The 17,938-nt window shown below is 46.0% G+C and overlaps 1 protein-coding gene and 1 pseudogene across 1 annotated transcript in view; both read left to right on the top strand.

Moving 5' to 3' along the window:
• Positions 1 to 17,938, top strand: part of LOC121934762 (tumor necrosis factor receptor superfamily member 16-like) — a 40,775-nt gene that overhangs the window by 14,364 nt on the left and 8,473 nt on the right. The window contains exons 2-3 of the mRNA XM_042475574.1: positions 7,966 to 8,098; positions 10,049 to 10,432. Coding sequence (XP_042331508.1) covers positions 7,966 to 8,098; positions 10,049 to 10,432 — 517 coding nt within the window. The remainder of the gene's footprint in view (positions 1 to 7,965; positions 8,099 to 10,048; positions 10,433 to 17,938) is intronic.
• LOC121935807 lies at positions 3,164 to 3,307 on the top strand (annotated as a pseudogene).

The raw sequence follows: 17,938 nt of genomic DNA, 5'->3' as shown, positions 1-17,938 counted from the left end.
CTGCAAGTCACACTCTCTCAGCCTCAGAGGAAAGCAATGGCAAATCCCCTTGGAACAAATCTTACCAAGAAAACCCAAGATAAATTTGCCTTAGGGTCACCGTAAGTTGGAAATGGCTTGAAGGCACACAACAACAACAACAACAACAATATTCTAATAATTTCCGGAGTAAAACGCTCAGCAGCATCTGTTTTGTCCCAAGAGCGATGCTATGGACTTTGGGCGTAGTAAGGCCTCTGGCTCTCGGGATCACAGCCAGAACAAAAGACTTGTCCACAAATTTCTTAAGTTTCAAAAGCTTTACTGGTTATAAACACAAATACTGTAACATGAAACGGATCTCTTCTCTCTCAATAGTCCTTCCTAAATACCTTGTTTTCTCTTTGGTGGATTCTATCTTTCTTCTTCTGAGGACTATCTTTCTTCTTTGTGGACTTATCTCTTTGTCAAAGGAAAATACTCTCTCTAGGTCTGACTTGGCTGAAATCTTACTACACACTGAAACTAACTACAGGGAGACAGCATAAGACCCTGGATTTCCCAAAATTCTGGTCTTTCTTAAAGCTGTAGATCTTTATTTCCCCTCCTAAACTAATACATAGAAAACCTATTATAATCTTAACTAAATATATGTCTCAAGAGCATCAAAGATGCTCTGGAGGCATGACAGCATCACATACTTGGATAGACAGAGGAAACCATTTATCTAATTATACATAAAATCAGCACTAATACAGCTTGTAATTGCTTTGTCGCATTCCTGTTTTGTACTGTTTTATTTAGTAAGACATGTTTCTGTGTTTTGTATGGGGCAGGGGTTCGAGTTGAGCCCTCCCACTTCATCTCTAGCCAGAAGGTCTTCAAAAATGTTAGTTTTGGGACTACAGCTCCCAGAATCCCTCTGTGGCCAGGTGCCTGAAAAGTAGATTTTTTTTCAGATAGAAGATTATATGTGCTCCTGAGCTGAAAACATGCCAAAGGATTGCTTTAGCTCTGGGTTCTTGCATTTAAAGGGGGTTAGTCTGGATGACCTTTGGAGTCCCTCCCAACAAAAGGTTAGTTTGGGGGACTGCAGCTCCCAGAATCACCCTGCGAATGGGCCGGGGGATTCTGGGCATCCATGCTGAAAGGTAGCTATGTGCCCGTGGGTTGACAACCTGCCAAAGAGATGCTTTAGTGTTGGAGTCTTGCATTCACAGGGGTTTAGTCTGGATGATCTTTGGAGTCTCTCCCAACCAAGTGATGCAGGTGCTGCAGTTCAAGGGAGGCTTGTTTCTCCACAGCTTTTCTTTCAGAAGATGAAAGCGCAGGAGACCTGTTTAACCAGTACAGCCTTTCCTGTGTATCATGGGAGAGGAGGGTGATGCATTTTTGCAATCCGGTGTATGTGTGTGTGTTTGTGTGTTGGGGGGAATGCAGAGGACAAGTTTTCCCTCCGGCTTCAAAAGCCACACACCAAGCTGTTCTTTTTTAAAAGAGAGAGGGAGAGAGCATCTCCAGGTGTTTTGCATTGATGAAGGAATGTCAGTCTCCCATCAGCCTGGCTTCGGCGGGTGCTTAACTCTTCCCAGTTCCTAGAAATGGGTAAAACCAAGGCAGGGTGATTCATGCACTAGGAAAGCAGGAAAAAATAGAAATAGAAAAGAATTATAGAGTTGAAAAGGATCCCAAGGGTCAATCCAACCCTCTGCCAATGCAGGCATCCACAGCTAAGTGCATCAAGGGGGTGCTATTAGGTAGCATCTGGTTTGCAAAACAGATGCTGTTGTTCTTTTTCTTGCATTGATATTCCAGAGCTCAGCTCTGAGGAGATCAGAACCATCCAGCTGGATGTGGCGGACTGAATTTCTACCTACCTGGCTGCCTGATGTGCTGGACTACAGCCCCCATCATCCCCAGCCAGTGGGGTCACAAGGGCTAGATGTCATAGGAAATGAAGTCCAGTTGGGATTCTCCGGATTGAAAAAGGTTTATTGGCCATGCTGGGGCTATAAGTTCAAAAATTGTAGTTCAAAAAAAAGGAACTTTGACAAGCCGTGAAGAGCAGGATAGAGTCTTCTGTGGGGTATAATGCGGGTCTGGAATGTGGGTCCAATGGACACCTGGTTGCAATGAGCAAAAGTGGATAAAGATGTGATGAGGCCAAGGGCATCAGCAAGGGAGTGCAAGGAGTGTGGAGCACACTAGGGCCGCATTCCCACTTACAAATAAATCGCTTTGTGATCTGAATTGATAAATTGGTTCAGCAGTGGAGTGTGGTTCAAACTACATTTGCCCTGATCGCATTTTCTTGCAGCAAAATAAAATAAAATAACCCACTTGTGGTTCACATTGACAAATGAATTTATTCAAAATGGACCCGCTCCAGCTGGCCAAAGGGCAAATTTAAATTGATTCTGATCCATGTATGGTTAACACTTGTGCGGAATCTATTTATCCAAAAAGGCACGAGCTAAATGGGTCTAGTGTGTGGCCCCCCTCTTTGAATCGCTTCAATAATTCGGTTCAAGTGCGAACCATGGTAATTTAAACCAGTGCAAACCAATTTGTGATCTGGTTGGGAATGAGGCCTAGGAGACAACTCAGAGGGGGAATGTCCATCTCAGCCCCTCTGCTGCCAGCCTGGGGGGCTCTGCAAAAAGGAAGATGATGCCACCATTGTAGAGCATTGCCCTGCCCTGCCTTCCCTTTCCTTCCATCCCTTGCCTTTCCAGGGCTGGGCAGGTGAGGCAGCAGAAGAGTAGCGCAGTCCATTGCCTCACCCACTTACCTGTGTGTGTCTTTCTGGTTCTTTCAGGACAGGCAGGGCACTGAGAGGGAAGGAAGGGAGGGTCGGGTGATCCACAGCTTTGCCCACCTGTCCAGACATCTGAGTCTGGCTGCTCCAGCGGATGGTTGGACAGATGGGTAAGGCAGTGGACTACCCAATGCTCCTTTCCTTCCATTCCATTGCCCTGCCTGTCCAGAAAGACCCAGATGGACAAGTGTATCTGATTTAAGGTTGCACAAGCCCCAGGCTGCCAGTGTAAACCAGCTTACAAGCCTTGAAGTGCAGCCTAGGAGATTCCATGTGCTCCTTAGTGGCAGGTGGAGAGTTGGATCCACTGTTGCACTACAGCAGTGTTCACTCATCTGTACTGCTTGGTGCACTGTTGGTGGCACAGTACTTACCTGGCAGGGGAGACATCATGATCATGAAGGTGGTTTTCCCATGGTGAGGTTCCATTGCATTCCAGGAGTGCTGACCCCTGCAATTTCCCCAAATGTGGGAAACACGACTGCATAATTTGTGGTACTGCACTGCAGCAGAACTCTATAGCTGGCACAATAGCGCTATCCTGTACTGCAGCAGCACATTATCAGTGGTGCATTACCACATTCCTGTTCCTCAATGCCACACTGTTGTCAACACACAAGTGTGATCCTGTACAGTGCAGATGCACTCTTAGTGATGCGGTAGCAGAGTGCAATACAGCAATGACACGCTGTTGGTGGCACAGTAGTACAAATTCAATACCTTATCTGCCAATATTTCACAGATGAAAGTTGGGACACCTGTGGCCAAGCAACAGCAGATCGTGGTCAAGATGGCAAAAGTAAGGAAGCACAACAAGTTAGGAGAGTCTGTAGCAGTTTGCTTTTGCTTTCTACAGGGAAGGATGAGATTCTCCTCTCCTTTCCTCTTGGCTGAGTTGAATACAAACTGCTTCTGCATTCTGAACTCGGGTTACATCAATTGGAGTAAGCTGAGGTCAAAGGGGGGGAGTAGGAGAATGAGAGAGAAAGGAACTTTTTTTAAATGGTTGAAAAAGTGAGATGACAGAGGTTTAATTGGGACTATCCTTGCCAAACCACTCCTCTCCTCTGATTCAGTTTGCACTGAGCTGAATGCAAGTTCCTTTTGCACTACTTTTGCAGCAATTGAAGTTGAGAGTGGAGGAGGAAAGTGGAGGGAGGAAAGAGAGACTGGGATATTTTAAAAGCTGATTTTGTAGCAATTGAAGTACATTGAGGATGAAGGATGAAAGTGGAGGGAGGAGGTGAAACTGGGACATTTGAAAAACACCTGAAAAAGTGGGGTGGCAGAGGATTAACCCGAACTGTCCTTGCCAAATCCAGAGCATTGAAGGCACAATCCCACAATCCGGTACAGTACTACAATGACATGCTATCAGTGGCACAATAGTGCAATCCAATACTACAGCTGCACGCTATTGGTAGCACCATTGCACAATCTGGTATTACAGTGACACACTGTCACCATAGCTGAGACCTTCTCTTCAGCAATACTCCATAGAGTCTTGGCTCTAGCTTAAAACATTTGGAGGATTCTTGGACTTCATCCACACTGGAGAAATAACGCAGTTTGGCACCACTTTAACTCTTTCTGGCTCAAGGCTGTGGAATTCTGGGAGTTGGAGTTTGTTGTGGGCCCAGAGCGAAGCAGAGCTTAAGGAAGGTAGGTCCTACAACAAACTCCAGCTCCCAGAATTCCACAGCCCTGAGCCAGAAAGAGTTAAAGCGGTGCCAAACTGCATTATTTCTCCCGTGTGGATGCAGCCCAGGTTGCAGAAGGCTGCAACAACCATTCTCTTCTCTCGCTGTCTTTCTCTCTTTCACACATTGTCACACAACATGGACCTGGGTCTCCTTGCTTTTTTCTGCTGTGCCTTTAAGATGGCTTTGTAATCATTAACTGTCTCCAGATGCATGGGAAGCCAATTAATTTGCTTTGTTCTTGCTTGGGGGCAGAGAGGAGGAGAACATGTTTCCAAGGCTGAGGCTCTTAGGAAGGGAGACAAACAGAAGAGAAGGAGGCCTTTGAGGCACAAAGCAGAGTTCCCTTTTTGGAAAGATGGAGCAGCCCAATCCGTCAGCCATACTAAGAAAGGACCTGATCCTCTGTGTAAAAGTTCCCTCTTTGGGAGACTACAACTCCCCAAATTCCCCCTACTGTTGCAAGGAAGGATAGGTTGCACAACTTTGCGTTGAACTTGGGAAAGTTACCTAACTGTTTTGAACTTGGGAAAGTTTCCCTCTTTGGGGACTTTGTTGTTGTGTGCCTTCAAGTCATTTCCGACTTATGGCGACCCTAAAGTGAACCTATTCTGGGTTTTCTTGGCAAGGTTTATTCAGAGGAGGTTGGCCATTGCCATCCCCTGAGGCTGAGAGAGTGTGCCTTGCCCAAGGTCACCCAGGGGTTTCCATGGCTGAGCTGGAAATCGAACCCTGGTCTCTAGAGTCCAACACTTAAACCATTACACCACACTGGCTCCTTTAAATGTTCCCTGCTGGGGGATTCTGGGAGTTATAGGCAACAACAGCAGTTTATTTGTATAAGGTGCAACGACTTATTGGGCATTAGGAGGTCAGTGGCAAACAAACTGATACTATACCATTCCATCTACAAAATGTCTTCTTTATCATTCATTACTATTGTTTTTATAAAATTACTGCGGATCGTTTGGGCTTTTGTTGTTATTGTTGTTGTTAAGCACCCTCAGGTTCATCTCAACTCATGGCAGCCCTGTGGATGAGACCTCGCCAAGACTCCCTATCCATCACTCTTCTAAGTTCTTGCAGATTCGTCCCCATGACCTCCTTCATGGAGTCTATCCTTCTGGCATGTGGCCTTCCTCTCTTCCTACTTCCCTCCTCCTTTCCTAACATGATTGTCTTTTCCAATGAGTCCTGCCTTCTCACAATATGCCAGAAGAACGACAGCCTCAGTTTGTCATCTGTTCTAGGACCCATCCATTTGTTCTTTTTGCTGCCCATGGGATTCTCAGCCCTCTTCTCCAGCACCACATTTTGAATTAGTTTCCAGTGGCCCTCCACTTTCGCTGGGGTTAGGGGCACAAGGACCCCGGGAAAGTGGGGAAACCTTTTTTTTACATGAGAGAACAACTCTCTAGCAATCCTCCCGGGCAATTCTATGGTCAAGGCCTGCCAGAAGGTGGCCATGAAATTGCACTGCAGTGTGACCTTTGGCAGAAGTTGACCATAAGTCATGCTGGAGGACCTACAAATGCCTAGACAAGCATTCTCTCTAGGAACTTCTAGGTTCTCCGGCACAACTCTATGGTCAGCTTCTGGCAGAGTTACGCTGTGAATAATCCGTGAATAATCAAATCCGCAAAAGTCAAAACCACAAGTGTGGAGGGCCGACTGTATTCTCTTTTTGTCCATTTTCTTAACCATCTTTACATCTTAACTGCATTCCTTTTGAAGGTTAGGGGGAAAGGGAGGGAGAGCTCTGGGGGTTTGTGTGTGTGTGTGTTTGTGAGCTGTGTCCCAGTGTGTGACATGCCTGCATTCCAAGGGTTATTAATAGAGACCCAGCCGGGTAGAGACCTCCGTAGAGGAAGCCTGGCTGGGAGGAAGAAGAAGAAAGAAAGAATGCCACTGTCTCTGTGAAGTCCAGGGGCGTGTAACTATTTCTGAAGGCCTAGGTGGGGAGGAATCCAATGCCCCCTTTGCCTTCAAGGGGGGCTAAAAAGAAAGGCATTGCGTTCTCTCCCCCTCGACCCTCTCTGCTGCTGCAAGATGGACCCTGCAGCAAGAAAAGCAGATTGCTTTCTCCCCCCCCCCACACACACACAAACACACAACCCGTTAAGAATTATGCCTCGGCAAAATTCTGCAGCATGCTAGAAACTACATACAGACCCCCCACATTTGCAGGAGTTAGGGTCACAGACACACAGCCCCAGCAAAAGTGGGAAAGCAGCAAATATAAATAAAAATCTGCATGCAGTTTGGAGGTTGGAAGGCTGCTATGGCTAGATCATAAAGCAGTGGAGATGTCTGCATTCAGTTCTGGGCATTTTAAAAGGATATAGACAAGTTGGAGCAGATTCAGAGAAGGGCAGTGAGGATGGTTAAAGTTATAGGGAATAAAATAGATGAGGAGAAGTTGAAGGAGCTGTTTTTGTTGAGCCTGGTGAAGACTAGGGGGTGGCTTAGCATCATAGAGCTGGAAGAGATCTCAAGGGGCCATCCAGTCCAACTCCATTCTGCCATGCAGGAATCCACAATCCAAGCACCTCCGACAGATGGCCCTCCAGCCTCTGCTTAAAAATCTCCAAAGAAGGAGACTCCACCAGACTCCAAGGGAATGTCTTCCACTGTCAAACAGCTCTAACCACCAGGAAGGTCTTCCTAAGGTTTAGACTGAATCTGTTTTCCCTGTAGTTTGAATCCATTGCTCTGTGTCCTAGTCTCTGGAGCAGCAGAAAATATGTTTGCTGCATCCTCAATATGACATCCCTTCAAATATTTAAACCTGGCTATCATATCCTCCTCTTCCCCAGATTAAACCTATCCAGCTCCCTAAGGCTCTCCTCACAGGGTTCGGTGGTTTCCAGACCTTTCAACATTTTGGTCAGCCCTTCTCTGGACACACTCCAGGTTTTTAGTATCTCTTTTGAAATATGGTGCACAGAACTGGGCACAGTATTCCAGGTGAGGTCTGACCAAAGCGTAATAGAGTGGCACTATTACTTTCCTCGATCTAAACACTACACTCTCTTTGTTGAAGCCTAGGATCATGTTGGCTTTTTTAGCGGCTGCATCACACTACTAGCTCATGTTCAGCTTCTGGTCCACTAAGACTCCTAGATCCCTTTCATATATACTGCTATCAAGCCAGGTGTCACCCAACCTATATCTGTGCATTTCATTTCACCTTCTACACAATTGTACTTCTTGAGTTAACCAGAGAATTGGACTTGGTGGCCTATGAGGACCCTTTTGATTCTATAATTTTATGATGCTCCAATGATCTCCTGTTATGGAAGAATTTGGGATCACAATGGGTTGCATCTCTCCCCTCACCCTCCATCCTGCCTTACCCTACCCTGAATGAGCTGCAGCAATTCCTTCCTTTTGTGGTGGGTCCATGAGACCTTTGCTTTGTTATTTTGGCTCATACAGTTACATCGTTTTGTCTGACCTCTTTTTTAGGTTTTGGCACATCAAGGTTGTGAACATGGGCACTTCACCTCCTCTGGAGAGTGCTGCGAAGTCTGCCCTCTGGGTTATGGGGCCACCGTTCCCTGTGGAAGCACCAACACTAAGTGTGAACCATGCCAAGAAAGTAAGTGCAAGAAGTCAAGAGGCCACACACACAGAGGCAATGGAGTCACTAGGGTTGGCGTCACCTGAGCAGTAACCCTTATTCTGTCACCCCCGGGCTCAGACTGCCAAGCAGTGGTCACTCAGGAGTAGATTGTGGCCATTGTGGAAGGAGATTACTGCACATCTATTTTTACCCGATCTGGGTATCAACTTGAATGGGTGAAAACAGATCTTATCACATGCCTTTTTGTCCAACTCAGCCTTAACACGTGCCAAATCTGGACTCTTGGCGTACTTTTCAAACCTACGATACTTCCCCATCCTTCAAAAAGTACACCAGGAGTCTAGATTGTGTATGTAATGCGTGTGAGTTGGGCAAAAAGGTGTGCAGTATGATCTGTTTTCACCCGTTCAAGGCTGTGCCCAGATCGGGTGAAAGTAGATGTGCGATAATCTCCGAAGAGAAAGTCTCCAGTCTACTTGCCACTGATGGCTGGTGGACCAGAGTACCCAAAGGGACTGTCCGTGTCCTGGGTTGTTCTGGTCTACCCAGCTTGTTCACAAATCTCAAAGGGGTCCAGGTACCATTCAGTGACAGGAAAGGCCTTCAGAAGAAGATATAAATAAATATAAGTTTGCCATGGCGTGTGGACAGTGTCCCGCTATCCTCCTTACCACCTTTGGGCAAATGGACTAGGTCCTTTCCAGTACCTTCAGTCTCCAGGAGTCCCAGTCTACCTATGGAAAGTCCACACTGAAAGTCAGACCCAAACCCCATGTCACCCCATGCGGTCTGTACTCCCCTCGTGATTCTCCTGAGTTGAGAATCTGTACCACTGGAAACTATGGGTGAAATTCTTGAATGTGATCAGGGGATTGAAAACAGCACTATAGCATCTTGGGGGGAAATAAGATACTGTGGGGAAGTGACTAAGGTTGCATAAGCACTGCAGAATAATCCAGTCCAACACCACTTTAATGTCAGGGATGATGGGAGTTGTAGCTCTTCACCTCTGGCTCGAACTCACCACCTTGTTACGCACCGGCGCTGACCAGTTTTGGCCAGTGGATAAAGCTTTGCTCTAAAGCAGCAGAGTTACAGAGAATAGGCTGAAGACCCCGACAAACTCTCCAAGCCTTCTCACTCTTGCTTCCACAGAAGTCTTCACCTTCTTCAGGATCCAGCTGGTTCTTGTAGCTTCACCCAAGACACCAGACAACTCAGTAGTCTTATATAAAAGATCTACTTTATTCTACTATATACAGCTCCAAAACTATCCAATACTACTCCTCAACTACTACCCACAAAATACATTGGGATTCATAGCCATTATTATAGTCATTGGAAAAACACCACCCACTCTTGTCAGTTTCCACCCAGTGGGCATGTACAACCATTTTCATTGGTTCTCTTGTTTCATCCCATAATTAATGATTTCATCATCTTAGCCTTGTCCATTTTAACAATTCTCAGGTGTGTTCAATTATCCACTTTACATTTCTGTCCTTGGCATATAGGACTTGTTAATTACATTACCTTTGACACCTGTGTGGCTCCTAATTGCTTTTGCTGAGTCACCCTGACTCTCACATACATGTTTTATTTCATTCACTGTATATCCCATGTTGCTTTTTCCTTAACACGGCTTCATGCTATGGAATTCTAGTTTGTGAGATGTTTAGGGAGAGCTCTGGTGCAACAATAAACAACAGATCTGTGGATTTCATAGCATGGAGCCTTGGCAGTTAAAGTAGGGTTGAACTGGATTGTATCTGCAATGTAGATGCAGCCTCAACCTGTAGTTCTGGTGACAGAGACTGGAAACATTACTTCTAAAACAAAATCTTCCAGGCTCTCTCTAGAGAATACCAAATCTGGGAAGGGCACAATGGGGCACCAGGTCAGCTCAAGACAATATGGCAGTGGTTGGACTGGCATGAAAATAACCTCTCCCTCTTTCCACGACAGGTGTCACGTTCTCTTCCACCAACAGTGCCACGGAGCCTTGCTGGTCATGTTCCACATGCCCAAGTCACGTGGCTGTACTGGAGACATGCACCGCTGCCCGCGACACAGTCTGTGCCACCAGCTGCCCCCGTGGGCATTACCTCCCTCCGGGAAACAGGAGCCATCCCAGCGGGCAATGTGTCCCTTGCCAGGTGTGCCCAGAAGGCTACGGGGCAACCAGGCCTTGCAGCCCCAGTGCCAACACTGTCTGCCAGAAATGCCCTGAAGGTTATTACTCAGAGGTGAAGAGTTCTTTTGAGTCCTGCCTCCCCTGCCAGCAGGAGTGTGGCCAGAATGAAGTCATGATCCAGGCTTGCACCCCTCTTTCGGACACTCTGTGCATGGGTATGTATAGGGACTATGGGAGGGAGGGCTAAGATGGCGATAGGATGCCATAGCAAGAACTGAGCGGCAGGCAGGGCAGGGTCGATGCAGCTGCTCCCAAATACTTTAACCAGGCAGCTTTGCAAGGACTGAGGTGCAGGCAGGCTAGGGCATATGCAGCTGCTCCCAAACACTTTACCCATGAATATGGGATACTTTATTAATCGAAAAAGTGCCAGGCAGAATGAATAGGTTGAAGAATTCTATGGTTCATGAGTCATTCACAGAGAAATGGTTTCCATTCTTAGATTACATTAATAATAATTCTCGTATTGTCAATCCACTGTCCCATCATTTAGAACTTTGGAAAGATGTTGTAATGCAGCTTGAAGTATCTTTACAGTCCTTTGCTGTAGACTCCATCCCTATAATCCTCTTCTGTTAGTATCCTTACTTATTCTTTTTCCTTCTTTTTACTTCATTATGTTCAGTTCTTGTTTATGCATTTCTTGTTACCTTAATGGTTACATGTAAGTTTGTAATATTTCTTGTGATATATATACACACACACACACACACACACACAGAGAGATACTTTCCTCATTCAGCTTTGTCAGAACTGAGGTGTAGGCAGGCTAGGTCATATGTGGCCACTCCCAAATACTTTGCCCATGCAGCTTTGCAAGGATGAAGGGGTAGACAAGACACAGAATATGAACTCCTGTGGAGTTTATCACATGGGAGGCAAAGTGTCCAAATCCCATGAATAAATGGGGGTTAAATCCGGGAATATCCCACAAAAGCAGGATTGTTTTCAGACAATGTCTCCCAACATACTAGACTTAACCCATGATTAAAGCTGCCAAAACGCACGTCTTTTTACTTTCGGGAATTTCCTGAAAGTAAAAAGTGGACAAAATGCACACTTTAATTTACGGGTTAATTCCGGGATAATAGCGGCATTGGGGAGCAGCATCTAAAAACCATTTTGCTTTTGCTCAATATTCCCAGATTTAACCCCCGTTTATCCACAGGATTTGGGCACTTCCCTCTTGTGTGATAAACTCCATTGAATCATAGAGCTGGAAGTGGTTTCATGGGCCATTGAGTCCAACTGCAGGAAATCCCGTTAAAGCATCCTCAGTCGGGAGCTGCCCAACCTTGTTTTGGAGACCTCCAGAGAATCATAGAATCATAGAACTGGAAGAGACCCCAAAGGCCATCCAGTCCAACCCCAGTCTGCCATGCAGGAACTCTCAATCAAAGCATCCCTTCCAGCTGGCCATTCAGCGTCTGTTTAAAGACCTCCAAAGAAGGAGACTCTGGCGGGTTACAAACCACCACTTTGCGGCGCTTCCCCGCCGCCGCCGTTTGCTCCGCGCGGGAGCCGCAGCAGCCAAACCGCGCGGCTCCCGCGCGGAGCAAAAAATAAGCTCCATTTCGGAGCTTCTTCTTGCGGCGCACTGATGACGTCGCGAAGCGCCACCGGCGCATTCGCGACGTCATAGGCGCTGCGACACGTCTGGACGCTATGCGTCCAGTACATAAAGATGGCGGCGCCCATGTAGAAGGGGCGCCGCTATCTTGTATGTATAGGATACGTACTAGGGTTAGGGGGGTGCGGAAGCACTGCCCCTTCCTAACCCTAGTACGTATCCTATACGTACTATATGGCGGTTTGTATCCCGCCTCTATCACATTCCCAGGCAGCATGTTCCACTATCACACAGCTCTGACCGTCAGGTTGTTTCTCCTAATGTTGAGGCGGAATCTCTTTTCCTGTAGTTTGCATCCATTGCTTCAAATCCTATTCTCTGGAGCAGCAGAAAACAAGCTCGCTCCATCCTCGACATGGCATCCCTTCAAAGGAGATCCCACCTCCTTTCTCTCTTTGGTTCTATTCCCAAACCTCTCTCTCTCAAACAGTCCCTTCTGATGTTCCATCAAAATCTACCCTCTTGTACCTCTTGTCTGGGCCCACCTTTTCGGGGCAGTATGTAACGCGCCTATATTTCCTAGACAATGAGGAAATAGAAATAGTAAAAGTGTTCTCATACCTAGGATCAAACACTGATCAGAGTGGGGACTGCCGTCATGAAATCATAGGAAGACTAGGAATGGAGAGGACAGCTATGAAAGAACTAGAAAGGAAACATTACTTCTAAAACAAACAGCAACCAAACCGCTCGGCGTCTCTCCAGACCAAAAAGAATGCAGAAAAAACAGGTTCTTCTTGGCGTGCGTGGATGCCATCATCAGTGTGCCATTGGCGCACTGTGACGCATCCATGATGGAAGTGCAGCACCCAGAAGTACGGACGCTGCACCGCGCTTGCATTATGGATGTGCGCTACATATGGACGGTGCTGCGTAAAGATGGCACCATCCATACATGCTAGAGTTCTGGAACGTGCGGATGCTGTGCGCTCCGGAACCCTAGAATTGGCCCCAGGCTGCCTCAAACCAGGGATCTGTACTGGACCATACTTGGTTATATCCTTCTTAAAATGAGAACTAAATGCAGGAGTCCAGGTGATGCCTGACCAGCTAAGTCACTTTCAAGGACTTTCCACCTGCAGCTTTGCAAAAAACAGAGGGGCAGACAGGTGAGAGTCTGTCCCACTTTTCTTGCTGTGCCATTAGATTAAAGTCTCTGGTGTGTGTGTGTTTTTCTTTTCTGGCAGCTTCACAACTTAGTCCCAACTCTGCACCTATCTGGGATGGAGTGTGGCAGGACTGAGATTTCACTTCGTGCCCAACAGTTCAATGACACTTTTAACATTTTAAACATTTAAATGACACTTTAACATTACTCTTTAAATATCCAAAGTATTCTAGCAGCTGAAGAATTCTGTGCAGCCCCAAGGCCTGCACATTTTCAACACCAAGCAACTTGGTTTCGGCAGCGGCATTGCTTCTTCAGCACATCTTATCCTTTGAAACTGATTCCACCCCCACCCCCCACCCCAAAAAAAAACCCTCCAGGGTTTCATTGCAAGAGTTTCTGAAGGAGAGCACTCAAAAGTGTGGATTTAATTGGCCCCAAATCCGTTTTATCCCGTTCTCCTTTTCAAGCTTTGTTTTAGAGCAACAGTTGCATTTTTTTTTGTCGGCTGGGACAGAACCTCCTCGGGTTCCCCTTAATCCGCCTTTTGTCTCTGGTCCTGTTTCTAATCCCACTTGGATAGGTCCCTCCAAACTCCTCAGAAAGGAGGAGGTATTAAAAAAGGTCTGCTTTGGCTGGCAGGGAGGGAAGGTCAGGAGCAATAGCTGATGCTCTGCCTCCCTCTGGGTGCATTTATCGGCCGGTGCCTGTATGATCTCTCTTCCTTTGGTTGTCTTCTTCAAAAATATTTTTTAAAGTGGAGTGAGCAGTTGCTGACCGCTGCAAACCTGGGAGAGTTTTGTGTGCCCATATGAATGCGAGGAGAAGAAATGGGCACGAAGGAGCCTCAAAAACAGACAGAAATCCTGTGCAATGTTTGCACGGCGAAGGGGTTGTATGGAAAGGAGAGAATAGAACAGCAGGGGGAATGGTCTCCTGTCAATGATATTATTGGGGGCTCAGAGATATATGCAGCTTTTGCAGGAGCGGCAATTCTTGATTTTGTTCCCCGACTCACCAACATCCACTCTACTTTTCTCCTTCCTTTCAACCGTAAAAAGATTTTTCGACCGTAACATAAAAGAGGCTTTGCAGCAAATTCTAAATCCACTTTTCAAAAAAGAAGACCCAAAGGGATTCTGAGGGTGAGGTGGAGGGCTTGGTTTTTTTAATAACGATAGCAATAACGATAACGATAACAACATATTTAGTTTTATTGGTCTGTGGCACAACATCCATTGCAAAATATTCTGACAATACATCTCCTACAATAAATCTGCCACTACCTTCACCTTCATTCATGTGTGACAAAAGATTTGCAGCAAATGTATCTAAGTGTAGCTGTGTTGGCCATGCAGCAAAGTACAGTAACATCCAAAATCCACAAAACAACCAAAATGGGCCAACCAAAATGCACAAAAAATATGTGGGAGCTTTGAAAGCTCGTATCATTAATTTTGTGCGGAGCAGAGCGTGAGCCCTGGTGCCATAATAACTGGGAGAGCAGCATGGTATAGTGCTGGACTATGACTCTGGAGATCAGGGTTCAATTCCCAGTATGGCCCTGAAACCCACTGGGTGATCTTCAACAAGTCACACTCTCTCAGCCTCAGGGGAAGGCAATGGCAAACCTCCTCTGAAGAAACTAGCCAAGAAAACCCCATGATAGGTTTGCCTTAGGATTGCCATAAGTCAGAAACGACTTGAAGGCACAACAACAAGAACAAGGAGGAATTAAATCCATAGACCTCCCTGGAAGATCTTTGCAAGTTGCAGCAATGAATCAGTTAAACTTTGCAAATTGAATCAAGCTGCTAGAATCCTAAGTGAGCTGTAGTTTTGTACACAGCCCTTTCCTCTCGCCTGGAGCCAAGCCTTCCAGATTTGGACCTTCATCGCCTGTCGGAAGATGACCTATGGGAACTGGAGGCTCAAGGCTGGATCCTGAGATCTGGCAACCCAACTTTTGGAAGTGGTGGGACCAAGTGAGCTAGAATTATAGAATCATAGAGTTGGAAGAGCCCTCAAGGATCATCCAGTCCAAACCCATTGGGCATGCAGGGATATAGAGTCAAAGCCCTCCCTGTGACAGATGGCCTCCAGCCTCTGTTTAAAAACCTCCAAAGAAGAAGACCCCACCACCCTCCAAGGCAGTGTCTTTCACTGTCGAAAAAGTCTTACGGTCAGGAAGTTCTTCCTAATGTTGAGGTGAAATCTCTTTTCCTGGAGCTTGCATCCATTGTTCCGGGTCCTGTTCTCTGGAGCAGCAGAAAACAAGCTTGCTCCCTCCTCAATATGACATCCCTTCAAATATTTAAACAGGGCTATCGTATCCCCTCTTAACCTTCTCCAGGCTAAACATCCCCAGCTCCCCAAGATTTTCCTCATGGGGCATGATTTCCAGACCCTTCACTGTTTTAGTTACCCTCTGTTGAACACGCTCCAGTTTCTCAAAATCCTTTTTGAATTGTGGTGCCCAGAACTGGACACAGGATTAAATAATAATAATAATAATAATAATAATAATAATAATAATAATAATAATAATATAATAATAATAATAATAATAAAGCTTTTATTTATATACCGCTTTTCCTCCAGATCAAAGCAGATTATTCCAGGTCAAGACTGACCAAAGCAAAATAGAGGGGGACTATGACTTCCCTTGATCTAGACACTATACTACAATTGATGCAGCCTAAATTGCATTGGCTTTTCTAGCTGCCTGCATCACACTGTGGACCTAGGCACCTAAAGACCTAATGGACTTTTTAGCTGCTGCATCACAACTAGGGTGGACCAAACCAGCATAGAGCTTATGGGTCCTAGCCATCGCTTAGACCAGCTGCTGGTGGAGCTGTTCTGCCAATGGAGTTGTACAATCCTGGGCAAAATATTCCAGGTGAGGTCTGACCAAAGGCTCAGGAACCAGCCTGAGTTAACCCTCTGGCTGCAGTTCTTTGAAAAAAGGAACTTGGTGAAGTTAGCAGTCAACAGAGTTGGAAGAGACCCCCAAGGGCCATCCAATCCAGCCCCCTTTGGCCATGCAAGAAGACACAATCCAAGCCCTCCTTGTGACAGGTGTCCATCCAGCCTCTGTTTGAAAACTTCCAAAGGAGACTGCACCACAAATCCAGCAAGCTTGCAACTCAGCCTTTGATAACAGGCAACTGTATATTCCATGTTTGGACAACCCGACCACTAGAATGTATTTGAAAAACGTAAGACGCAAGCAAACAAGCAGTGTTTTATTTTGCAAAACACTTTACACAGGACAGGAGGATTGCAGAGTAGAAGAGATCCTGCTCCAAGGAGCCTATGATCAATAGTTTGCATACCAGTATAACCAGTCTGACTCATAGATGGAAGAGACCCCCAAGGGCGATCCAGCCCAACTCCATTTTGCCATGCAAGAACACACCATCCAAGCCCTCCCTGTGACAGCTGGCCATCCAGCCTCTGTTTGAAAACCTCCAAAAGAAGGAGATTTTATCACTTCCCAAGGCAGCAGCATCTTCTACTCAGTTGAACTTTTGTTGTTGTTTTAGAGAGATCTTGTAGCACCTTTGTTTGTTGTTCACTGCCCTCAAGTCGATCTCGACCTACGGATGAGACATCTCCAGGACCTCTGTCCTCCCCTGCTCTGCTTAGTTCCTGCAACCCCATAAAACCCATAGTGACCTCCTTCATAGAGTCCATCCTCCATCTGGCCTGTGGCCTTCCTCTCTTTCTACTTCCATCCACCTTTCCCAGCTTTATTGTCTTTTCCAGTGAGTCCTTCCTTCTCATGATGTCCGAAGTACAACAGCCTTCGTCTTGTCATCTTGACTTTCAGGAAGGTTTCCGGATTGATCTGCTCCAAGACCCATTTGTTTGTCCTTTTCGCTGTCCATCAGATCCTCAATACTCTTCTCCAGCACCACATGTCCAATAAATGGATTTGCTTCCTATCTTCTTTCTTAACTGTCCAGCTTGCACATCCATCCATGGTAATAGGGAATACAGTACAGTCGCTTGTATGATTCTGGCTTTTGTGCTCAGTTGTATATCTTTGCATTTTAGAATCTTTTCTAGTTCTTTCATAGCTGTCCTCCCCATTCTTAATCTTCTTCTGATTTCCTGGCTGCAGTCTCCATTTCTATCAATGTTTGATCCCAAGTATGGGATTTCTTTTACTATTCCTGTTTCTTCATTGTCTAGGTTGAACTTGAGAAGATCTTCAGTGGTCATTATTTTGGTTTTCTTTATGTTCCACATTAGGCCTGCCTTTGCACTTTCTTCCTTGATCTTCCTTAGAAGGTGTTCCAGGTCTGTGAGGTTTTCTGCTAGTACTACGGTGACATCTGCATATCTTAGAACTGAAAGAAAGTAATTGGCAGCATGAGCTTTTGTAGAATAAAGTCTACTTCCTCAGGTGCATGTTGTTGTTGTTACTGTTGTGTGCTTTCAAGTCATTTCTCACTTATGGTGACCCTAAGGTGCATCTGTCACAGAGTTTTCGTGGCAAGCTTATCCAGAGGGGGTTTACCATTGCCCTCCTCTGAGGCTGAGAGAGTGTAACTTGCCCTGGTCACCCAGTGTGGCTTTGCATGGCTGAGTCGGGACTTGAACTCTGGTCTCCAGGGTCATAATCCAAGGGTCAAACCACCACACCACACTGGCACTTAGGCCTTAGCGAAATACCAAGGAAACATCTAAAAGGTGCTAGGAGAAGGTTTGTTTCCTTTGAGAAAGATGGTCCCCAGGGCATTTCTAGTTGCACAGCTCCTCCTCTGAGCCAGTATTTTCCTTTTCATAGCTTTTTTCCCACCAAACCCAGATTCTCCTCCTTCGGTTCGTTTTGGCAGAAGTGTTGAGTCTTCCAATTGTCTGCTTTGAAAAGGCATGATGTGTCAGCAGAGTAACTGATCCTTTCCACATCAA

Source organism: Sceloporus undulatus, chromosome 6 (assembly GCF_019175285.1).
Source record: "Sceloporus undulatus isolate JIND9_A2432 ecotype Alabama chromosome 6, SceUnd_v1.1, whole genome shotgun sequence".
In the NCBI taxonomy this organism is placed as follows: domain Eukaryota; kingdom Metazoa; phylum Chordata; class Lepidosauria; order Squamata; family Phrynosomatidae; genus Sceloporus; species Sceloporus undulatus.
The sequence above is the reverse complement of the archived record's forward strand: the minus strand, read 5'-3'. Positions and strand labels throughout refer to the sequence as shown.